General features: G+C 39.1%; 1 protein-coding gene across 10 annotated transcripts in view; it reads left to right on the plus strand.

Annotated features, from left to right (window-relative positions):
- Nucleotides 1-26,433, plus strand: part of taok3a (TAO kinase 3a) — a 264,388-nt gene that overhangs the window by 170,852 nt on the left and 67,103 nt on the right. For all 10 annotated transcript variants that reach the window (XM_061903060.1, XM_061903039.1, XM_061903050.1 and 7 more), the window contains 3 exons: nucleotides 4,913-4,994; nucleotides 14,467-14,634; nucleotides 18,155-18,352. In XM_061903060.1, coding sequence (XP_061759044.1) covers nucleotides 4,913-4,994; nucleotides 14,467-14,634; nucleotides 18,155-18,352 — 448 coding nt within the window. The remainder of the gene's footprint in view (nucleotides 1-4,912; nucleotides 4,995-14,466; nucleotides 14,635-18,154; nucleotides 18,353-26,433) is intronic.

Here is a 26,433-nt window from a genome sequence, read left to right on the forward strand (position 1 = left end):
AGAATGAAATACCGTATTTCCTTGAATTGCCGCCAGGGCGCTAATTAATTTAAAACCTCTTCTCACTCCGGCGTTTACCAAAGGCATGCGGTAAAGGCAAGCATGCGCTAATTATTTTAAAACCTCTTCTCACTCCAGCGCTTACCAAAGGCATGCGGTAAATTTGGGCCTGCGCTTATAAATTTGAGTGTGATGTAAGATACCATTATGAAAAGCACATTTAATAAAAAAAAAAAACGTTATTATGGTCTTACCTTTACTGATAAATGAAGTCCATGCGCAGCTCCTTCCGATCAAAAGCATCGATAACTTGTTTATAGAAGTCTTCCTTATCTTTCTTCAGATTTAAAAGTCTCTCTGTCTCATTTGAGCTCTTCCTTTATTACCTCCTGCTTCGATTGAAAGTCTAGTTTAGAAAACTGTTTTATTTTTGTATGTAATCATCCATGTTAAAAGTGCAAGCGGGAGGAAAAAATAAACGATCGCTGCTCACTCTTGCTGCTTGTTGTCACTTCTTCTGCAGCCGAGTAGTCGCAAGAAGGATCACTAGCGCCCTCTACCACCAGGAGGCGGGACTCATTTAAAGGGGAACATTATCACAATTTCATAAGGGTTAAAACCAATAAAAATCAGTTCCCAGTGGCTTATTTTATTTTTCGAAGTTTTTTTCAAAATTTTACCCATTGTGGAATATCCCGAAAAAAGGCTTTAAAGTGCCTGATTTTCGCTATCTGTGAAGCCGCCGTCCATTTTCCTGTGACGTCATCCAGTGATATACATGCTATCCAGGCGGATAGCACAGCAAGATATAGCGACATTAGGTCGGATTCAGACTCGGATTTCAGCGGCTTAAGCGATTCAACAGATTACGCATGTATTGAAACGGATGGTTGGAGTATGAAGGCAGACAGCGAAAACAAAATTGAAGAAGAAACTGAAGCTATTGAGCAAATAGCTATTGACGCTATTCGGCCATGTCTGCCTTAGCATCGCTGGTAAAATGTGCAGACCAAACGATCGGGACTTTCGCATCTTGTGACACTGGAGCAACTTAAATACGTCGGTTGGTAAGTGTTTGTTTTAGCATTAAATGTGGGTGGAGGGAAACGCCGTATGCAAATATAGCTACAAATGTACATACAGCTAGCCTAAATAGCATGTTAGGCATGGAAGTCATGCCGCGACCAAATATGTCTGATTAGCACATAAGTCAATAACATCAACAAAACTCACTTTTGTGATTTCGTTGACTTTATCCTTGGAAATGCAGGATATCCATACATCTCTGTGCCATGTCTGCCTTAGCATCGCCGGTAAAATGTGCAGACCAAACGATCAGGACTTTCGCATCTTGTGACACTGGAGCAACTTAAATCAGTCGATTGGTAAGTGTTTGTTTGGCATTAAATGTGGGTGGAGAGAAAGGCTGGATGCAAATATAGCTACAAATGTACATACAGCTAGCCTAAATAGCATGTTAGCATCGATTAGCATGCCGTGCTAATCGATGCACATTATACGTAAATCAACTTGAATCTGTCCCTGATCGTGTTGTTACACTCTCCGACAACACACAGACGAGGCATGATGTCTCCAAGGTACGGAAAACAGTACAAAAAACGGAAAATAACAGAGCTGATTTGACTCGATGTTTATAATGTGTTTGAGAAAATGGCGGTTGACTACCTAGGTGACGTCACAACGTGACGTCATCGCTCCGAGAGCAAATAATAGAAAGGCGTTTAATTCGCCAAAATTCACCCATTTAGAGTTCGGAAATGGGTTAAAAAAATATATGGTCTTTTTTCTGCAACATCAAGGTATATATTGACGCTTACATAGGTCTGGTGATAATGTTCCCCTTCAATGACTCATATTTGTCACACGCAGCTCGGTATATTAATAAAACATAGCTGCTTACTGTTATTTTTAGTATATTCAATAGCTTGGACCTTAAATCCTACTGAATAGCTCTTAATCTTCTTCCCTTTATGCGATTTCAAATTATTAAAATCAGCCTCCTCCATTTTTAAAATGATGACAGGTGAAGTGTCACTCGTGACGTTGCGAGTTTGACCCGGCGGAAATTCTAGGCATATGCTAATTATTTTGCGAAACAAGTTTGACCCGGTGGAAATTCTAGAAATGCCCTAATAAAAATAATATTTAGTGAAACGAGTTTGATCCGGCGTTAATCCTGAGTCGGTGGTAATGCTAAGCATGCGCTAATTATTTTGCGAAACGAGTTTGACCCGGCAGTAATTCTAGGCAGGCGCATACTATATACCCGGCGGCAATTCAAGGAAATACGGTAGGGGTAAAATCATGCTGAAAATCCAAAAGGAATAGTTTTTGTGGTAGCGGTGCACGCTGGAGGTTGTGAAGCTCGCATGGTTGTCTGTAGTGCAATGCTGAGGTGGAGAAACCACGGCGCTGCGAGGACTGCGGTGGTGGTGGTATTTTTGAAGGCTCTCTCGCTCTAGCCATTACGGCCCGAGGCTTCGGCAGCATCCAGCCAGCTGAGACTAGTCGAGGAGGACCACGTGGTATAAATAAAGCTCTACATGTATGTGCTGCAGGACTCATCGCAGAGGACGTATTAATAAATTATAGGATTAGTTGCGGACAGTGACACCTCGGTGACCCTCAGCGGGAATGCCTTAATGCCGCCATCTTAATAGGCTACTTTCTCTCCTACAATACTTAAGTTTTTTGATTTTTGGGGGATTTTTTTTTTAAGCTCCAGCGATCCACTTCTTTACATAATCCATGCATTGTTCTTATGATGGGCTATATATTAATAATACAACCATTATATACGCAGTACATACACTATAGTCATTCACCGTTTTTACATTCAATAAAAACAACACAATATTGTATTATATTATTTAATTATATGCTAATGATTATATTACACAATTATATTATAACAATGTACTGTATGTATGTGTATAAATATTGTATGTGTGTATATATTTACTGTATGTATGATAATACATGGGTTGAAACTAGCTTCGTAAACACCCGAATTTGTTGTGATGCCCAGCCTGTTTTTTTTTATTTTCTTAACCTTCGACGAGTCGGCATACCGTAATACTTCGTTTATTGCCATTAATTGGTTCCACTCATGAACGTGATGAATCAATTGCCGCAAAATAGGAATAATTTAATATGAATTAATATGTTGATATATAGAGCAGTGGTTCTCAAACTTTTTCTCACCAAGTTCCACCTCAGAAAAAAACTTGACTACCGACACGATAACCAAATGATATATACTAAGTTAAAGTACCAATGATTGTCACGCATACACTAGGTGAGGCAAAATTATTAAACTACATTTACACTACATATATTAAATACATAAACACTACATATTTTAAAATATATGTTGCGTGCGTGTGTGTGTGTGTGTACAGTATATATGTTTATATATGTATATACATGTGCATAAATATGTATATGTAATGTGTGTGTGTGTAAATACAGTATATTTATGTATATATAATGTGTTTATATGTGTGTAAATATACATATGTGTGTGCATATATGTATGCAGGTATATGTTTATGTATATATAATTTCGTGTAAATTAAATGGTATTTATTATATATATATGGTATGTGTGTGTATATGTATATATACAATATGTATGTACATATACATATGTATGTACATATACATATGTATGTACATATACATATGTATGTATGTATGTACAGATACATATGTATGTATATACATATAGTATATATGTATGTATATGCATGTAGTATATATGTATGTATATGCATGTAGTATATATGTATGTATATATATATATAAATATATAGTGTATGTATATATGCTGGATGTATATACATATGCTGTATTTATACTGTATGAAAATATACTGTATATGTGTGTATATATGTGTGTGTATATATGTGTGTGTATATATGTGTGTGTGTATATATATATATATATATATATATATATATATATATATATATATATACTGTATATATATATATATATATATACAGTATATATATATTGTATATACTTGTATATATACTTATATATACCGTATATACTGTATGTGTATACTGTATATATATGTATACTATATATATATATATCCCTCTATATTGCATGTGTATATATGAATGTATGTATGTATAAATATGAATGCATGTGTGTATATATATATATATACATATATATATATGTGTGTGTGTGTATGTATATATATATATATATATGTGTGTATACCTGAGATACTAAGTATGTCATTATTTTCACTTGGTAAATATTGACTTACTAAGACAAAATAATGACTTACTGTAAATAAACCTTTGAAAAAAAGAGTTAAAAGTGGGGCCACATGCTGAACTCATCATGCTTAATTTATTACAGTATTTGGGAAGCCTGTCGTTGATTTTTATTATGTAAATGCTCTATTTTTATCAACATGTGATAGCAGGGACACTGCCATTCAAAACTCGGCTGCTACATTACTAATGATTAATGTATCATCAAGGGTCGGAATTGGGGGTTAAAATCACCAAAAATGATTCCCGGCCGAAGCCCCTGCTGCTGCTCACTGCTCCCCTCACCTCCCATGGGTTGATTAAGGATGATGGGTTGAATGCAGAGAATAATTTTGCCACACCTCGTGTGTGTGACTATCATTGGTACTTTAACTATATTTGAAGAAATAGCACAATAGCAATAGGAACACCATGGAGTTCATGTAGGCCGCTTTAACAACAAAGTGCTGCGAGAAACCCTGCCTTTGTACTTATCAGTAAATGTACAAGCAATGGTTCATTTCCGTTGGCCTGGTGAAGGTGCGCGGACGTAAAGTGCTAACATTGCACCGCTGTGTTTATGTCTGATGCTAATATTCATGCTGTTGTCGTCCCAGGTCCGACCCTTTCCGAAGCTTTGTGGACTACTGCCTACAGAAATTTCCTCAGGACAGACCCTCTTCAGGGGAGCTGCTAAGAGTGAGTGGCCCCCACCCGCCCTTTTCAGAACAATATGACCTCACTTCCTGTCTCAGGCTGGCTCTCGAACAGCCCTCCCCCATCCCCTGCGTCGTCTTCATTCTTTTTAGATTAAGCGGGATTAAAGCCAGAATACGTTTTTTTTCCCCCCCCCTCTCCACTTGACCCGGTCAGAAGGGCGACATTGTTAGTCCATTATAAAAAAATACAAAATAATAATTTTCCGCACACACCTGCAGTGCAACAAACCTGGAAGTAGGCGGTACAGCTCGGTTGGTAGAGTGGCCGTGCCAGCAACTTGAGGTTTGCAGGTTCAATTCCCGCTTCCGCCACCCTAGTCACTGCCGTTGTGTCCTTGGGCAAGACACTTTACCCACCTGCTCCCAGTGCCACCCACACTGGTTTAAATGGAACTTAGATATTGGGTTTCACTATGTAAAGCGCTTTGAGTCACTAGAGAAAAGCGCTATATAAATATAATTCACTTCACTAATTCACTGTATGGGGGGAGTAGCTGGGCCAGCAACCTGAGGGTTCCTTGTTCAATCCCCACCTTCTACCATGCTAGTCACGTCCGTTGTGTCCTTGAACAAAACACTTCACTCTTGCTCCTGATGGGTCCTGCCTTGGATGGCGGCTCCCGCCATCGGTGTGTGAATGTGTGTGTGAATGGGTGAATGTGGAAATAGCGTCAAAGCGCTTTGAGTTCCTTAAAAAGGTAGAAAAGTGCAATACAAGTATAACCCATTTACCATGTCCACAATGTAAACAAAAAACAATGTCTACCAATCAATCAACACGTTCATCTGTCTAGCTCCGCCCCTTTTAGGTACCGGACGCCTGCCCCAATTGGAGGGTACTAAAAATTGATAGTCAGATCATTATTTGGATCAAGGGGAGATTTATGGGACATTGGGATGGAAAGTAAAAGTCAAGCTGATGTCTCCTTGTCTCTTCCTTTTGACCCACCCAGCTTTCTGCCCACCCACCACGCCGCCATCTGTCAAGTGGCGACTAATCTCTTAAAACATTTAAAGCAGCAACCACGGTCCCTCAGACGTGGTCTTATTTTTATTTATTATTTTTACTGATTTTAACTGAAGCTTTGTTAAATAAAAAGTGCAGGCTTTGCTACACATCTTAAAACTTTCAGTCAGCTACAGACGCAGGGGTGTGATCCATTTATGTGCGTTTAGAAAATAGGCTCACCAAGCATGATGTCAAATAATACTAGAATGTTAGCACTGAAGCTCACATACAGTAGAATAGTTTTCCATCCATCCATCCATCTTCTTCCGCTTATCCGAAGTCGGGTCGCGGGCGCAGCAGCCTAAGCAGAGAAGCTCCCCAGCCACTTCGTCCAGCTCCTCCCGGGGGATCCCGAGGCGTTCCCAGGCCAGCCGGGAGACATAGTCTTCCCAACGTGTCCTGGGTCTTCCCCGTGGCCTCCTACTGCTCAGACGTGCCCGAAACACCTCCCTAGGGAGGCGTTCAGGTGGCATCCTGACCAGACGCCCGAACCACCTCATCTGGCTCCTCTCCATGTGGAGGAGCAGCGGCTTTACTTTGAGCTCCTCCCGGATGACAGAGCTTCTCACCCTATCTGTAGGGAATAAAGAATAGAAAAGAATAAAATAGTTTTATTTTTCCTTATTAAAGTGAACAGGTTCAAAGAACAACAAAATTGCAGCAGATCCCCTAAGGTGCATACACAATAATTTAGTATTGTAAATAGTAAAATAGTGGAAAAAAAAGAAAAGAAATGTATCTATATCTATGTATATATCCACACACATATATATATACATCAGAATCAGAAATACTTTATTAATCCCCGAGGGGAAATTAAAATTTTCAGCACAATCCCATTGAAGATAAGACAAACATTACAGGGAGACAACAGAATCGCTGACGGGAAAGCTCATACCGTATTTTTCGGATTATAAATCGCTCCGGAGTATACGTCGCACTGGCCGAAAATGCATAATAAAGAAGGAAAAAAACATATATACGTCGCACTGGAGTATAAGTCGCATTTTTGGGGAAATTTATTTAATAAAAGTGATTGTTGTCAGTCTATCTGTGTTGGCCCTGCGATGAGATGGCGACTTGTCCAGGGTGTACGCCGCCTTCCGCCCGATTGTAGCTGAGATAGGCGCCAGCGCCCCCCGCGACCCCAAAAGGGAATAAGCAGTAGAAAATGGATGGATGGATGGAAATCCAACAACAAGAATAGACATTTGAAAGGCAATTTAAAATAGATAAAGAATAGTGAACAACAGGCTGAATAAGTGTACGTTATATGACGCATAAATAACCAACTGAGAAGGTGCCTGGTATGTTAACGTAACATATTATGGTAAGAGTCATTCAAATAACTATAACATATAGAACATGCTATACGTTTACCAAACAATCTGTCACTCCTAATCGATAAATCCCATGAAATCTTCTTCCTCGATGTCGCTTCTAAACAACTCTGCCAACTCCAAAGGTATGCGCCGCTTCCTCTTGTCGTTTTCTGCTGCATATTTCACTACATCCAGCTTGTAATGTGCAGTACATGATTTCCTTTTCGGTGCCATTTTTGTTGGGCACTTCTCAGTTTTTATAAGTTACCGCCAACGATTAAATTATCCATTTTGATAGCTACGGCATTAGCATATAGCATATAGCAGTTAGCATTCCATGACCCACAATGAACTTCTGCCATGACCCTCCCCCACCGAATGTTTTTAGGGCACATCCGACCGGTAGGAGGCCACAGGGAAGACCCAGGACAAGTTGAGAAGACTATGTCTCTCCGCTGGCCTGGGAGCACCTCGGTATACCCTCAGAAGAGCTGGACGAAGTGGCTGTGTAGAGGAAAGTCTGGACTTCCCTGCTTAGGCTGCTGCCCCCGCTACCCGACCTCGGATAAGCGGAAGAAGATGGATGGATAGATTTAACAGGATAATACTTACATGTATCATGTTTTCAAAACGGCTACAAAAAAAGCTGGACCCCAAAAATGTATTGTGGGACCCCATTTTTATGACTTGATGGGCCCCTGTCACCCCACTTTGAAAATTCCTACCACCAACATTGATGGAGTATTGGTGCGTGCAAAACAGCAGCAGATGGCTGTGGCCCGCGGGCCGGATTTAATAAAGTTAAAGTACCAATGATTGTCACACACACACTAGGTGTTGCAAAATTATTATCTGCATTTCAACCATCACCCTTGATCACCCCCTAGGAGGTGAGGGGAGCAGTGAGCAGCAGCGATGTTGTGATCATTTTGGTGATTTAACCCCCAATTCCAACCCTTGATGCTGAGTGCCAAGCAGGGACGTAATGGGTCCCATTTTTATAGTCTTTGGCATGACTCGGCCGGGGTTTGATCTCACAACTTACCTATCTCAGGGCGGACACTCTAACCACTAGGACCACTGAGTAGGTCATACTAATCAAAAATTTCATCCCGGGGGCCTTAGGTAATTCATTTGCGGGCCGGATCTGGCACGTGGGCCTTGACTTTGACACATGGGGGTAATGTTAGCACTGTAGCTTACCTAGGTATGATGCTAATGTTGCTAACTTTAGTCTCCTCTCATCAAGCTAAAAAATGCTCACTTTAATTATCCCACAAAGTAAAACATTTAAAAAATTAAAAAAAAGTGCAGCCTTTGCTACACATCCTAAAACTGTCAGTCAGCTACAGTCGCTTTAAACCAGGGGTCTCAGACACGTGGCCCGCGGGCCAATTGCAGCCCGCAAGACGTTATTTTGCGGCCCACACCTTGATATGTAAATGTAGTGTTAGTGTGGCCCGCGAGTTTTATCTGAATGGCGCTTGACAGCGTCATATTTGCTATAATTACCAACCCTCCCAAATTTTCCGGGAGACTCCGGAATTTCAAGGCAATCATTCAAGGGTAATCATTCCTGTGAACATCTGTCAGTTTTCACCCAAACAACAATGTTCAATGGGTGCTGTGTTGACACTGCCTTTGACATCTTGAACTAACAACGTACTATTCCAGACATTTCTGTATTTGTCTTTTATGAACACAAGTCATAGCATCCACCTTTTAATCAAACATACTGCATACAGTCTTAGCCACATGTTCTGTAAGGTTTCTGCAAACACGTGTGAGTGACTGCAAGGCATACTTACAGGTCACTGACGGTGGCTGTATAAACAAATTTATCACTGTTACTAATATGTGCCACACTGAACATACACCAAACAAGAATGACAAACACATTTTGGGAGAACATTCCCACTGCAACACAACATAAACACAACATAACAAATACCCAGAATCCCATGCAGCCCTGACTCTTCCGGGCTACCACCAACCCCCCCCTCCCCCGCGTCGGTGGAGGTGGAGAGTTAGGGCTGCAAGGTGTTCTGGGTATTTGTTATGTTGTGTTTGTTGTGGTACAGTGCTGATGTTCTCCCAAAATGTGCTTGTCATTCTTGTTTTGGTGTGTGTTCACAGTGTGGCGCATATTTGTAACAGTGATAATCTATTTATACGGCCACCCTCAGTGTGACTTGTATGGCTGTTGATCGAGTATATCTTGCAGTCACTCACGTGTGTCAACCAAAGTGTCTTATTATATATAACCAGGCTGGCACGGTGTAAATATGATAAGTCGAAAGCGATGACATGTAGTAAAAGGCGGTAAAGTCGGCGCTAACCTGGAACTCTTATGCCATTATTAACTGGGTGTAAATCAGGACTAATATTTGGACAACTCAATTGTCGAGAGATTCCCCTAAATTCGGGTGTCACCTGGAAAAATGGGGAGATTTGACTACTCTGTTGGTAGAGTGGGTAAGCTGTTCAAAGAAGGTGAATCCATTAAACGTGCATGTTAGAATTTTTAATTATCTTTTCTAGCGGCCCAGCCTCACCCAGTGTCTGCATCCAGTGACACCCAGGCAAATTGAGTTTGAGACCCTTACTTTTAAACCTTTTAGAAAAAAAAGGCTAACGTGAGCATAATGTGACTGCTTGCATCATCGCTCCGGAAAAGCTCACTTCATTTATCCCTAAAGAGGAGAAGCCCTAACGGGGGTCTCACCGGTCTATAATGATGGTGGCCAAGGTGGAGGGGGCGGTGGTGTAAAAAAAAAATGGTACAAATGACTACGGCGTCTATTTTCAGAGCGTGATGTCATCCCCCGCCCGGCGTGTCCTGACTAACCGTTACACCAGCCGCTGTCACACCGGCAGAGCTGCAAATAGACATTCTCCCTGCTGGCACCTTTCCTCGGGGTTACGTTCACCTCGTGGTGTCTTTCCCTCAATGAGCGTGACTAACAGGATGGATAGGATGTAGGTGGCAGGGAGCGAAAAAAGGATATTTATTACCTTTTATCTTAATGTCAATGAAGGAAAATAGCTTCAAGGTAAGCTTAAACAAATAAGCAAACCTACACACCTACTCTTTATGTAACACAATCATTCCACAAACACATCAAATATATATCCACCCATCCATCCATCTTCTTCCGCTTATCTGAGATTGGGTCGCGGGGGCAACAACCTAAGCAGGGAATCCCAGACTTCCCTTTCCCCAGCCACTTCGTCTAGCTCTTCCCGGGGGATCCCGAGGCGTTCCCAGGCCAGCCGGGAGACATAGTCTTCCCAACGTGTCCTGGGTCTTCCCCGTGGCCTCCTACCGGTCGGACGTGCCCTAAACACCTCCCTAGGGAGCCGTTCGGGTGACATCCTGACCAGATGCCCCAACCACCTAATCTGGCTCCTCTCCATGTGGAGAAGCAGCGGCTTTACTTTGAGTTCCTTCCGGATGGCAAAGCTTCTCCCCCTATCTCTAAGGGAGAGCCCTGCCACATGGCGGAGGAACATTATTGGGCCGCTTGTACCCGTGATCTTGTCCTTCCGGTCATAACCCAAAGCTCATGACCATAAGTGAGGATGGGAACGTAGATCGACCGGTAAATTGAGAGCTTTGCTTTCCGGCTCAGCTCCTTCACCACAACGGATCGATATAGCGTCCGCATTACTGAAGACGCCGCACCAATCCGCCCGTCGACCTCACCATCCACTCTTCACTCACTCGTGAACAAGACTACGAGGTACTTGAACTCCTCCACTTGGGCCAGGGTCTCCTCCCCGACCCGGAGATGGCACTCCACCCTTTTCCGGGCAAGAACCATGGACTCGGACTTGGAGGTGCTGATTCTCATCCCAGTCGCTTTACACTCGGCTGCGAACCGATCCAGTGAGAGCTGAAGATCCTGGCCAGATGAAGCCATCAGGACCACATCATCTGCAAAAAGCAGAGACCTAATCCCGCAGCCACCAAACCAGATCCCCTCAACGCCTTGACTGCGCCTATAAATTCTGTCCATAAAGAAGTTATGAACAGAATCGGTGACAAAGGGCAGTCTTGGCGGAGACCAACCCTCACTGGAAACGTGTTCGACTTACTGCCGGCAATGCGGACCAAGCTCTGACACTGATCTGACACAATCAGAAAGTCCGATACCCCATACTCTCTGAGCACTCCCCACAGGACTTCTCGGGGTACACGGTCGAATGCCTTCTCCAAGTCCACAAAGCACATGTAGGCTTTTTGGGCAAACTCCCATGCACCCTCAAAGACCCTGCCCAGGGTATAGAGCTGGTCTACAGTTCCACGACCAGGACGTAAACCACACTGTTCCTCCTGAATCCGAGGTTCGACTATCCAGCGTCGCCTTGTCTCAAGTACACCTGAATAGACCTTACCAGGAAAGCTGAGGGGTGTGTGTGTCTGTGTGTGTGTGTATGTATGTATATATGTATGTATGTATATATATATATATATATATATATATATATGTGTATTTTGTATATATGTATATGTATATATATATATATATATATATATATATATATATATATATATATATATATATATATATATATATATATATATATATATATATATATATATGTGTGTATTTTGTATATATGTATATATATATATATATGTGTGTATTTTGTATATATGTATATGTATTTTGTATATATGTATTTGTATATATGTATATGTATTTATGTATATGTATATGAGAGTAAAAAGTATTTGATCCCTTGCTGAATTTGTTGGTTTGCCCACTAATAAAGACTGAGATCATTCTATACTTTTAATGGTAGATGTATTCTAACATGGAGAGACAGAATATCAAAACGAAAATCCAGAAAATAACTTTCAAGAATATATTTTAATTCATTTGTATTTCATTGAGGGAAATAAGTATTTGATCCCTCTAGCCAAAAGCAGTTAATACTTGGTGGCAAAGCCTTTGTTTGCAACCACAGCAGTCAGACGTTTGTGGTAGTTAACCACAAGGTTAGCACACATATCAGAGGGAATTTTGGCCCACTCTTCTTTGCATATCCTCTCGAGATCATTCAGGTTGGTGGGCTGTCGCTTGGCAACTCGGACCTTCAGCTCCCTCCATAGATTTTCAATAGGATTGAGGTCCAGAGACTGGCTGGGCCACTCCATGACCTTAATATGGTTCTTCTTGAGCCACTCCTTTGTTGCCTTTGCTGTATGCTTTGGATCGTTGTCATGTTGGAAGACCCAACCACGGCCCATTTTCAGCTTCCTGGCAGAGGGGAGGAGGTTGTCCCTCAAGACTGCATGGTACATGGCTCCATCCATCTTCCCACTGATGCGCTGTAGTAGCCCTGTGCCCTTGGCAGAGAAACACCCCCAAAACATAATGCTTCCACCTCCATGCTTGATGGTGGGCACAGTGTTCTTTGAGTCATAGACAGCATTTTTCTTTCTCCACACACGACGTGTAGAGTTTAGGCCAAATAGTTCAATTTTGGTCTCGTCTGACCATAGAACCTTCTCCCAATCACTTTGTGCATTTTTGAGGTGATTATTGGCATACTTTAGGCGGGCCTCCACATGTGCCCTCTTAAGCAGGGGTACCTTTCGGGCACTGCAAGATTTTAACCCATTCCGTCGCAAAGTGTTGCCAACTGTTTTCCTGGTGACTGTGGTCCCAGCTGCCTTGAGGTCATTCACTAACGCCTGCTGAGTGGTTGCAGGACGATTTCTCACGGTTCTCATGATCATTGCAACCCCACGAGGTGAAATCTTCTGTGGAGCACCACATCAAGGTCTGTTGATGGTCATGTTATACTTTTTAAATTTTCTAACAGTTGCACCAGTGGTTGTTACTTTGATTCCCAGCATCTTGCGAATGTTTTTGTAGCCCATTCCAGATTTGTGCAGGTCAACAATCCTGTCTCTGAGGTTCTGAGAGAGTTCTTTTGTCTTACCCATGTTGGAGAGCTTGGAATCTGTCTGAGTCTCTGATCAGGTGTCTTTTATACAGGTGATTAGTTAGAACAGGTGTCTTCAATTCAGTCTTCAATTCCCAAGTTGATTGGGAGTGTCTAACTGCTCTGTGAAAGCCAGAAATCCTAATGCACACTATGGGATAAAATACTTTTTTCCCTCAATAAAATACAAATCAATTAAAATATATTCCTTAAAGTTATTTTCTGGATTTTCTTTTTAATATTCTATCTCACCATGTTTAAATACATCTACCATTAAAAGTATAGAATGATCATGTCTTTATTAGTGGGCAAACCAACAAATTCAGCAAGGGATCAAATACTTTTTACTCTCACTGTATATATATGTGTATATATATGCATATATATATATATATATGTGTGTGTGTATATGTATATGTTTGTTTATATATATATATATATATATATATATATATATATATATATATATATATATATAAATTAAATGTATATATATATAAATATATATATATTTATATATATATATATATATATATATATATAGTGTGCAACCTATAAGTTCAAATAAAAACACGCGTTCACTATAAACTTTATGAGGTTTATTCATCAAAGACAAAATATTAGGAGTGCTTATATTTATTACATCAAACATGTTTACAAAAAAATCATTTTTAATGCATTATTAATTTTTTTCCCCACTTAATTACATTCCCTTTCATCTTTTTAACTTTCTCTTGCATGTGGATCACATTGAATACTAACAGGCTGCCCTCTTATTTCTCCAACATCAAGAAATAAAAAAAATCAAAAGCATGATTTGGGTTAAAATTTGAGCTTCCTCTCATAATAATGCAATAAAATAATTTAATATTTTATACGTATTCATTGTATTCTATATTTTTTTGTTTTACCAAGCAAAAGGGAATAAGCGGTAGAAAATGGATGGATGGAGGGTTCTGAAAAATGAAGTCCATTAAAACTGTCAACAACAACAACATGCAGGCGCCCTCTAGTGGCTCTTCCTACAGTAGCAAATAGTTATTTCAATGCGCCGTTCCAATAAACATTTACCTTATTTCACTTCAACACAATTGAAGTCAGTGTAAAAATAAAAAGTGCATATTTTTGGACATCAATCCTGATCTCTGTCTCTTATCCCCCAGCATGATTTTGTGCGGCGGGAGCGCTCGCCGAGGATTCTCATGGACCTGATCCAGAGGACCAAGGATGCGGTGCGCGAGCTGGACAACCTGCAGTACCGCAAGATGAAGAAGATCCTCTACCAGGAGAAGCACAACGGACCCATGGGGGAGAGCCAGGAGGACGAGGAGGTGGGAGGACGGGGATCTTAAATAAATAACATTGGAAATAAGTTAGGCTCTTAAGTTTCAAAGCAAAAAGCTTTTACAAAAAATAATGTTTGATACGATTGATTTTCATGCATTTCAAATTGTTAGATTGCATTAAGTTTATTTTAAGACAAATGTGGGATCAGAAATGCCATTTTCAAAGGGACATTTTTAGGCTAATTTAACCGAGATAACACATTTTAAAATGTGATGATTAGTAACATCAAGCAAATAGACTTGTCAGGTTCAAACATTGATGACATCTGTTAAAAGACATAGAAACAAGGAATTAGACAGAGACAATTAAATTTGGCTCAATTGAGGAGAGACGCCTTGACACTGTACCTTAGTACAGTCTCCATCACGCTCTGGCGATAGACTGTACGCCTTCTCGTTTATTTGGACTTTCCCTGATTACGTGGCAACAGCTGTTTCTAAGGGACGGGGGTCGTACACAGCCATCGCCTTTGATTAAAACAGTTCAAAGAAAAGGTCGTAAAACAGCTTCTGCTATCCTGCTCCCATACTTGCCAACCTTGAGATTTCCGAATTCGGGAGATGGGGTGGGGCGGGTTTGGTGGTAGCGGATGTGTCCCGGAAGAGTTAGTGCTGCAATGGGTTCTGAGTATTAGTTTCTGTTGTGTTTATGTTGTGTTACAGTGCGGATGTTCTTCCGAAATGTGTTTGTCATTCTTGTTTGGTGTGGGTTCACAGTGTGGCACATATTGGTAACAGTGTTAAAGTTGTTTATACTGCCACCCTCAGTTTGACCTGTATGGCTGTTGACCAAGTAGGCTTGCATTCACTTGTGTGTGTCTGTAAAAGCCGCATATATTATGCGACTGGGCCGACACGCTGTTTGTATTGAGGAAAAGCGAACCTGACGACAGGTTGTGGAGGACGCTAAAGGCAGTGCCTTTAAGGCACGCCCCCAATATTGTTGTCCAGGTGGAAATCGGGAGAATGGTTGCCCCGGGAGGTTATTGTGAGGGGCGCTGAAATTCGGGAGTCTCCTGGAAAAATCGGGAGGGTTGACAAGTATGCCTGCTTTCTCTTCGCTTTGTAGTTCTTGGGTCAGAACGATATCTTTCTGTTGATTACAATACATGAAAGAAACAGAACACCTTCATGTTGCTTCTCATCCTACACAGTGGAGTTTTACAAGCCTCGCTTTGTAGTTCTTGGGTCAAGACAATATCTTTCTGTTGATTACAATACATTAAAAAAACAGAACACCCTCATGTTGCTTTCCATCCTACACAGTGGAGTTTTAAAGCCTCACTTTGTAGTTCTTGGGTAAAGACAATATCTTTCTGTTGATTACAATACATTAAAAAAAAAGAACACCTTCTTGTTGCTTCCCATCCTACACAGTGGAGTTTTACAAGCCTTGCTTTGTAGTTCTTGGGTCAAGACAATATTTTTCTGTTGATTACAATACATTAAAATAACAGAACACCTTCATGTTGCTTCCCATCCTACACAGTGGAGTTTTACAAGCCTCGCTTTGTATTTCTTAGGTCAAGACAATATATTTCTGTTGATTACAATACATTAAAAAAACGGAACACCTTTGTGTTGCTTCCCATCCTACACAGTGGAGTTTTACAAGCTTTCTTCTAGGTAGGACTAAAGCAGGGTTCACCAACCTTTTTGAAACCAATAGCTACATCTTGGGTACTGATTAATGCAACACACTTAAATAAATTCCCAGAAATAACCAATTTGCTCAATTTACCTTTAATATATATATATATATATATATATATATATATATATATATATATATATATATATATATATATATATATATATATATAAAATGGGTATTTCTGTTGTCATTCCGTCTTACATTTTTTTTTCCTTTTACGGAAGGTTTTTTGTAGAGAATAAATTATGAAAAAAACACTTAATTGAACGGTTTAAAAGAAGGGGGAACACAAAAAAAATGAAAATTAAATTCTGATATAGTTTATCTTAAATTTCGACTCTTTAAAATTCAAAATTCAACTGAAAAAATGAAGAGAAAAACTAGCTAATTCGAATCTTTTTGAAAAAATTTAAAAAATAATATATGGATTCCTCATTAGTATTTTTTCCTGATTAACATTAATTTGAGAATTTTGCTGACATGTTTTAAATAGGTTAAAATCCAATCAGCACTTTGTTAGAATATATAACAAATAGGACCAAGCTATATTTCAAAGACAAATCATTATTTCTTCTAGATTTTCCAGAACAAAAATGTTAAAAGAAATTCAAAAGACTTTGAAATAAGATTTAAATTTGATTCTACAGATTTTCTAGATTTGCCAGAATATTTTTTATTTTATTTCAATCATCAATCAATCAATCAATCAATGTTCATTTATATAGCCCTAAATCACTAGTGTCTCAAAGGGCTGCACAAACCACAACGACATCCTCGGTAGGCCCACATAAGGGCAAGGAAAACTTACACCCAGTGGGACGTCTTCATCATAATTTTAAATCATAAGTTTGAAGAAATATTTCACAAATATTCTTCGTTGAAAAAACAGAAGCTAAAATGAAGAATTAAATTAAAATGTATTTATTCATCCATTGCTTTCGTCCTCTCCAAGGTTCTCATAGTCATTGTCACCGACGTCCCACTGGGTGTGAGTTTTCCTTGCTCTTATGTGGGTCTACCGAGGATGTGGTAGTGGTTTGTGTTGTGGTTTGTGCAGCCCTTTGAGACACTAGTGATTTAGGGCTATATAAGTAAACATTGATTGATTGATTGATTATTATTCTTTACAATAAAAAAAATAAATTTACTTGAACATTGATTTAAACTGTCAGGAAAGAAGAGGCAGGAATTTAAAAGGTAAAAAGGTTTATGTCTTTAAAAATCCTAAAATAATTTTTAAGGTTGTATTTTTTCTCTAAAATTGTCTTTCTGAAAGTTATAAGAAGCACAGTAAAAAAATAAATGAATTTATTTAAATAAGTGAAGACAAAGTCTTTAAAATATTTTCTTGGATTTTCAAATTCTATTGGAGTTTTGTCTCTTTTAGAATTAAAAATGTCGAGCAGAGCGAGACCAGCTTGCTATTAAAAAATAACATTTAAAAAATAGAGGCAGCTGACTGGCAAGTGCTGCTATTTGAGCTATTTTTAGAACAGGCCAGCGGGCTACTTATCTGGTCCTTAAGGGCTACCTGGTGCCCGCGGGCACCGCGTTGGTGACACCTGGACTTAAGACAGCCTTTGTCTGCTCGCCGGCAACTCATTGAAACACAGTTTTGTGATAACTTAGATACAATTATTCCAACAAACTTATTCAAATTGGCTTGAAAATGACAGACTAATTTATCTTGCAAGTAATAAACATGCGTGATTAAAAAAAAAAGTATTTGCTGCACATACTTCAAAGGACATCAAGGCGAAAATGTCCCCGTTTGTCGGTCCACACACAAACGCCGAAGACTGAAAAGTCTGGAAGGTCCAGCGTGTAAAACTGGTGTGTGTCCCCCAACAGGACAGCGAGGCAGCCAGCTGCAAGTTGAACAGCCTGGGCAGCAACCACTCGGTGCCCAGCACGTCGGTCAGCACGGGCAGCCAGAGCAGCAGCGTCAACAGCATGCAGGAGGTGCTGGACGACAGCTGCTCCGACATGACCATGATGCATCCCCAGGACTACGGCGGCACCCTGGATTCCTCGCCGCAGGCCAAGAAGGTACGGCCACCTGTTGGCCCTCAACGATAAAATACACCATTTAAAAAAAAAAAAAAAAAGTTTGAAATGAACCGTATCTCGGGCTATAGTAGTCGCCGGCCAATCGAATTATTTCTCCCTACATTTTATAATCAATCAATGTTTATTTATATACCGTATGTCTTTGAATTGCCGCCGGGGCGCTAATTAATTTAAAACGTTTTCTCACTCCGGCGCTTACCAAAGGCAGACGGTAAATTTGGGCCTGCGCTTATAAATTTGAGTGTGATGTAAGGATACCATCATGAAAAGCACATTTAATAAAAACAAAGGTTATTATGGTCTTACCTTTACTTATAAATGAAGTCCATGTGCAGCTCCTTCTGATCAAAAGCATCGATAAGTTGTTTATAAAAGTCTTCCTTATCTTTCTTCAGTTTTAAAGGTCTCTCTGTCTCGATGGAGATCTTCCTTTATTACCTCCTGCTTCGATTGAAAGTCCAGTTTAGAAAACTGTTTTATTTTAGATATGTAATTCTCCATGTTAAAAGTGCAAGCGAGAGGAAAAAATAAACGATCGCTGCTCACTCTTGCTGCTTGTTGTCACTTCCTCTGCAGCCGAGTAGTCGCAAGCGCCCTCTACCACCAGGAGGCGCGGAGTCATTTAATGACTCATGTTTGACACACGCAGCTACGGTATATTAATAAAACATAGCTGCTTACTGTTCCTTTTAGCATATTCAATAGCTTTGACCTTAAATCCTACTGAATATCTTTTGATCTTCTTCCCTTTCTGCGATTTCAAATTTTTGAAATCGCACTTTGAAAATGATGACAGGTGAAGTGTCACTCGTGACGTTTCGAGTTTGACCCGGCGTGAATCCTCAGCCGGCGGTAATGCTAAGCATGCGTTAAATATTTTGCGAATCGAGATTGACCCGGCAGTAATTCTACGCAGGCGCATACTAAATACCCGGCGGCAATTCAAGGAAATACGATAGTTGTGTACGCGTGTTAAAAATGTTGCTACTCACTGTTTAACTGTGCAGTTTGCTCCTTTGCGCTGTCACCACATTGGTTGTGTTGTGCAGCGTACTTGCCAAACAAAGGGAGCAACATTTTCACTTCCTGCTCCTCTTAGACTCCAAACCATTATTAAAGTAGGGAAAAAAATGTTTTGATAAAAAGCAGCTTCTCTCCAATTAGCGCCTGCATCCAAATAACGCCGCGTCGTCTGTGCGCTCTAGCGACATAAATGCATTAGCGTGTCTACGCTATCTGTTGTCAGCGTTACGTAACGTTCCTTTAAGAAAAACACAACGGACACATTTGTACTTTTTACCTAGCACCCCATGACCCTCAGTTTGGATGTCTAATCTCACTTCTGAGTATAAACCCTGTTTCCATATGAGTTGGGAATTTGTGTTAGATGTAAATATAAACGGAATATAATGATTTGCAAATCCTTTTCAACCCATATTCAGTTGAATATGCTACAAAGACAAGATATTTGATGTTCGAACTCATAAACTTTTTTTTTTTTGCAAATAATAATTAACTTAGAATTTCATGGCTGCAACACGTGCCAAAGTAGTTGGGAAAGGGCATGTTCACCACTGTATTGCATCACCTTTTCTTTTAACAACACTCAATAAACGTTTGGGAACTGAGGAAACTAATTGTTGAAGCTTTGAAAGTGGAATTATTTCCCATTCTTGTTTTATGTAGAGCTTCAGTCGTTCAACTGTCGGGGTCTGCGATGTCGTATTTTACGCTTCATAATGCGCCACACATTTTAGATGCGAGACAGGTATGGACTTCAGGCGGGCAAGGAAAGTACCCGCACTCTTTTTTTACGAAGCCACGCTGTTGTAACACATGCTGAATGTGGCTTGGCATTGTCTTGCTGAAATAAGCAGGGGCGTCCATGAAAAAGACGGCGCTTGGATGGCAGCATATGTTGTTCCAAAACATGTATGTACCTTTCAGCATTAATGGTGCCTTCACAGATGTGTAAGTTATCCATTCCTTGGGCACTAATGCACCCCCATACCATCACAGATGCTGGCTTTTGAACTTTGCGTCGATAACAGTCTGGATGGTTCGCTTCCCCTTTGGTCCGGATGACACGATGTCGAATATTTCCAAAAACAATTTGAAATGTGGATTCGTCAGACCACAGCGCACATTTCTACTTTGCATCAGTCCATCTTCGATGATCTTGGGCCCAGAGAACCCGGCGGCTTCTCTGAATGTTGTTGATAAATGGCTTTCGCTTTGCATAGTAGAGCTTTAACTTGCACTTACAGATGTAGCGACGTACTGTATTTAGTGACAGTGGTTTTCTGAAGTGTTCCTGAGCCCATGTGATGATATCCTTTAGAGATTGATGTTGGTTATTGATATAGTGCCGTCTGAGGGATCGAAGGTCACGGTCATTCAAGGTTGGTTTCCGGCCATGCCGCTTACGTGGAGAAATTTCTCTAGAATCTCTGAACCTTTTGATGATATTATGGACCGTAGATGTTGAAATCCTTAAATTTCTTGCAATTGCACTTTGAGAAACGTTGTTCTTAAACTGTTTGACTCTTTGCTCACGCAGTTGTGGACAAAGTGGTGTACCTCACCCCATCCTTTCTTGGGAAAGACTCAGCATTTTGTGGGAAGCTGTTTTTATACCCAATCATGGCACAAACCTGTTCCCAATTAGCCTGCACACCCGTGGGATGTTCCAAATAAGTGTTTGATGAGCATTCCTCAACTTTATCGGTATTTCTTGCCACCTTTCCCAACTTCTTTGTCACGTGTTGCTGACATCAAATTCTAAAGTTAATAATTATTTGCAACAACAAAACATGTTTATCAGTTTGAACATCAAATATGTTGTCTTTGTAGCATATTCAACTGAATATGGGTTGAAAATGATTTGAAAATCATTGTATTCTGTTTATATTTACATCTAACACTATTTACCAACTCATATGGAAACGGGGTTTGTACGTTGGCGTCCACCTGAGCGCTGAAGGAAACGTCCCAAGTGTGTTTATCACAACCTCTTCATAGTAAACCCACACTACCCCCCCCCACCCCCCCCCCGCCCTCGCCGCAGTTACCACGGCAACCATCCACACTGTCATCAGAGAGCCGTGCAGATCAAGTTCATAACAACAGTCGCCTCCAGAACAAAGACGGCGTCGTGTTGTTGACGTGCGTCTCACTCACATACACACACTGTCTTTGTGTTTACACAGCTGAGCCCTAAGGATGGCACTTTGTGGACATAATCTGCAAAAAAAAAAAAAAAACATCGAATTATTTGGCACTGAGGAAATCTACATTGCTCAATTAATTAATTTATGTTTAAATTAGAGGTGTCCGAGAATGGCTTTTTTGCCGATATTCCGATATAGTCCAACTCTTAATCACCGATACCGACATATACAGTACTGGAATTAACACATTATTATGCCTAATTTTGTTGTGATGCCTCGCTGGATGCATTAGGTTTTATCCGGCCCGCGGAATGAGTATAACAATTGGGCGACATTTTTGAATGAAAGAAACTGCTGTTCTAAATGTGTCCGCTGGATGTCGCAATAGCAATTCTTTCTATCTTTGTAGATCGGGGATGTCCAAACCTTTTCCACTGAGGGCCGCACACTGAAAAATCAAAGCAAGCGGGGGCCATTTTCATAATTTTTATTTTAAAAACCAATACAATATATGTATTAAAAATATACATTTAGGCCTCCACTTAGTTATGATCCCGGGGACCCCAAAGGGTTATGGTCAAAAAAAATATTAAAAATGTGTCATTATTCAGTATTATTATTTTCATTATTCTTCAAGTTTTAAATCTCTAGATCAACATTAGGAAAAAAATGGAAAAAACACGAAATATGCAATATTTTCACCCAATAACATTTTTTTAGGTGGAATATTTGAGACTATATAATAATTGGATTTTGATTCATTATTATTTTTTGAGCAATGACACTTAAAAACAAATCACACTAAAATAATTGGGGATCCAAAAGTGCCCTACTCATTAAAGTGTTAAAAAATAAAAATACAAATTTTTTTTTACCGTTTACTTTTAGCACAATAATCTCGAGATCAATTTCAGATCTATCCGTCAATTTTAAGTTTTATTGTTGTTTGTTTTGTGTTTGTTTTAGGCCCTTCTTTAAAAAAAATAAAAATAAACAGCTCAGTTTTTTATATGGCAAAACACAAAATATGCAACATTTTCCCCAAAAAATATTTAAAAGTAAAATATTTAATATGACGTAATCGGAGCCTTGAATAGGTCAGTAATTCAAAATGACATTGATTTGGATTCATTATTATTTTTTAAAGAAAGAAACAGCCTGCATGGCAGCTTTCTTTTACAAGAGTAAACATTGCATTAATTTCTTGTTACATTTCACCTGTTTGCTCTTTTATACCACTTATTATGTTTTTATTTTTTTCAATTGTATTCTTAAAATTTGCCGTGGGGCCGTTAAAAACTAACCCGCTTGTCGCAAATGGCCCCCGGGCCGCACTTTGGACACCTCTGTTTTAGAGGATGCTACATATTTTAAAAAAATAAAAAATAAACCACATGATGTTAGTGCAGCAGTTGTGAAAAATGAGCAAAGTACATAAATAACTTACTGTAATTAGATTTTGATATTTTTTTTATTTTGATGGATTGAAAATAACACCAATGAGTTGTCTGATGAACATTATCACATAATTTATTCAGAAAGTATAAATAACAATATATAAAAATAATATACAATTAACCCAAACATGTCAGTGTAAAAAAAACAACATTAGGATTTTTACATTTTCATAATGTGCTTATTCTATTTTTAAACAAAGAAAACAATCTGAAGTTGTCTTTATTTTTAAGTTATCGTGCCGTGATTTTACCAGTCCAACCCACTTGAGAGTATATTTTTCTCCATTTGGCCCCCCATCTAAACAAAAAATAGAGCATATGATGCAAACCGACAATTGCAACATAAAGACAACATTATCACATAATTTATTCAGAAAGTATAAATAACAAATAAAAATGAACTGAAACATGTAAGTGTAAAAAAAAAACAACAATATTATGATTTGTTCATTTTCAGAATGTGCTTGTTCTATTTTCAAACAAAGAAAACAATCTGAAGTTGTCTTTATTTTTAAGTTATGGTGCCGTGATTTTACCAGTCCGGCCCACTTGGGAGTAAAGTTTTCTCCATGTGGACTCCCATCTAAAATGAGTTTGACACTTCTGCATTAAACAATGTAACAAGGTTTTCCAAAATAAATCAACTCAAGTTATGGGGAAAAAATGCCAACATGGCACTGCATTATTTATTATTGAAGTCACAAAGTGCTTTTTTTATTAACATGCCTCAAAACAGCAGCTTGGAATTAGGGACATGCTCTCCTTGAGAGAGCATGAGGAGATTGAGGTGGGCAGTGGGTGTTATCGTAGTGTCCCGGAAGAGTTAGTGCTGCTAGGGGTTCTGGGTATTTGTTCTGTTATGTTTATGTTATGTTACAGTGCGGATCTTCTCCCGTTGTCATTTTTGTTTGGTGTGGGTTCACAGTGTGGCACATATTTGTAACAGTGTTACAGTTGTTTATACGGCCACCCTCAGTGTGACCAAGTATGCCTCGCATTCACTTGATTGATTGATTTAAACTTGTATTAGTAGATTGCAGAGTACAGTACATATTCCGTACAATTGACCACTAAATGGTAGCACCCAAATAAGTTTTTCAACTTGTTTAAGTCAGGGTCCACGTAAATCAATTCATGGTAATTCACTTGTGTGTGTGAAAAACCGTACACTGCAAAAAGCCAGTGTTAAAAAACAAGAAAAAATTAAAGCTGCAAGCAACGATGGATGGGACCGCTTTGCCCCTGCGACCCAAGCCCAGATAAGCGGTAGAAGATGGATGAACGGATAATTACACAGAGAAAAAGTTGTATACACATGTGTTATACATCAGTGTCATAGTAATATGAGTTGTAAAGTGGCTTGGGCATTTTATAAGGACGCCTTGGTGCCGGTAGTTTGAGACTAATGCGTGGTGAATGTAATGCAGTTGTTGTATTGAAGTGGAAATAGCAAACTTTCTGTTGATTTCAGTTGGGGGCGGTCAGTGTATAAAATGTAGGTCTCAGTGAGACCTATATTGAGGTTTTTGTTTCATGTGTGTATGACAGTCCTACAGTTTTGTCTGAGCAGAAAGCCGCCATTTTGTGACAACAGCAGCAGCGCAATGGTTCTTTGCGGGCTCATAAAATCCAAACTGAGGTAGTAATTAAAACTCTTTCTTTGACTTTTAATCAGAGGGGTTCAATCTCTCTTCTGTGCTTATTTGAAGCCGAAACGACAAACGGCCTCAGAGGAATTGATAATGTTTGAAAAAAAGCAACATTTTTTTGGCCAACTTTTGTATTGAAGTGGGAATAGCAAACTTCCTGTTGATTTTAGCCGGGGGGTGTCAGTGGATGAAATATAGGTCTAACTGAGACCTACGTGGTGGTTTTTGTTTCGTGTTTCTACGACATTCCTACTGGAAGTTACAGATAGTTTTTTCTGTGTTTTCTTCTTAGGGGGCGTTAGAGGGGAATTGTGAGTTTTGGGATTTGTTTTTTTTTATTTCATCGCAATTTTTGCCAGTCCTAATGTGTGTGTCAAATTTGGTGAGTTTTAAGGGGGTCAAATTACAGCTCAAAGAGGCGGCAGTAAAATAATAATAATAATAATAAACAATAATAGTAAAACCTTAGAAATTCAATTGGGTCCTCTCTGTCCCAAAGGGACACCGGTCCCTAAAAAATACAAAAATGAGGGGTATTTATCTTGAACTAAGATAAATTATCTGCCAATAGAACAAGAAAATTTGGCTTGTCAAGACTTTCCAAAACAAGTAAAATTTGTTAACCTCAATGAACCCAAAAATACGTTAAAATAAGTATATTCTCACTAATAACAAGCGTACTAGTATATGAATACGTATTTTCTATTGTTACATTGGAAAAAAAACTTCAAAGTCAATATGGCTTCCATCTGTTTTAATTATGAGACACAATTGTGTCAAAGTCATGATTTTTTTTTCATGCTTGAAATAAGAAAGTATTACTTTAAAAAAAAGTAGTTTTATAGTGGTGAGTGTTAATGACACAGCTTTGCTACACTTGATATTCTACTTTCAAGCATGTTTTAAGCAATATAGGTCATCAAATCTCAGCAACAAGCTTTAATATCTTATTGAGATAATTTAGGACCAAAACACTTAAAACAAGTAAAAAACTCTAACATAATATCTGCTCAGTGAGAAGAATTATCTTATCAGACAGAAAATAAGCAAATATCACCCTTATTTGAGATATTTCATCTTACTTAGATTTCACTTTTTGCCATGTGAATCGTGATCGTAATGGCATCACAAGGCGCCCAAAGATTCCCAGGCTGCAAAAAGTCAGTGTTCAAAAACAAGAAGAAAAAAAAAAATACAAAAATGAGGGGTATTTTATATGAATCAAGCAAAATTATCTGCCTATAGAACAAGAAAATTCGGCTTGTCAAGACTTCACAAAACAAGTCAAACTAGTTAACCTCAATGAACCCAAAAATACCTTAAAATAAGTATATTCTCACTAATAACAAGTGCACTTTTCTTGGTAGAAAAAAAAAGAGAGCTTTTCGCTCAATATTTTGAAAAATATTCTTAAATCAAGTAAATGCTAGTGCCATTTTCTTGACATAATGACATCATGATTTATTTTTCTTATGCTTGAAGTAAGAAATGATTACTTTAAAAAAGTAGTTTTACACTTGTGAGTGCTACTGACACAGCTTTGCAACACTTGATATTCTAGTTACAAGCATGTTTTACTCAACATAGGTCAGGCCTGGGCAATTATTTTGACTCGGGGGCCACATTTAGAGAAAAAAAAATGTCTTCGAGCCGGTAATTCTAATTTTAGGCACACTAATACAAAACTTTGCAATAATGTCTGATTGAATGCTTAAAATGTTATGACAGGCCACGTTAAAAAAATTGAATTTTACATTTTTCTATGAAGGATAAAACACTGAATA

This window comes from Nerophis ophidion, linkage group LG01 (assembly GCF_033978795.1).
Source record: "Nerophis ophidion isolate RoL-2023_Sa linkage group LG01, RoL_Noph_v1.0, whole genome shotgun sequence".
Classification (NCBI taxonomy): domain Eukaryota; kingdom Metazoa; phylum Chordata; class Actinopteri; order Syngnathiformes; family Syngnathidae; genus Nerophis; species Nerophis ophidion.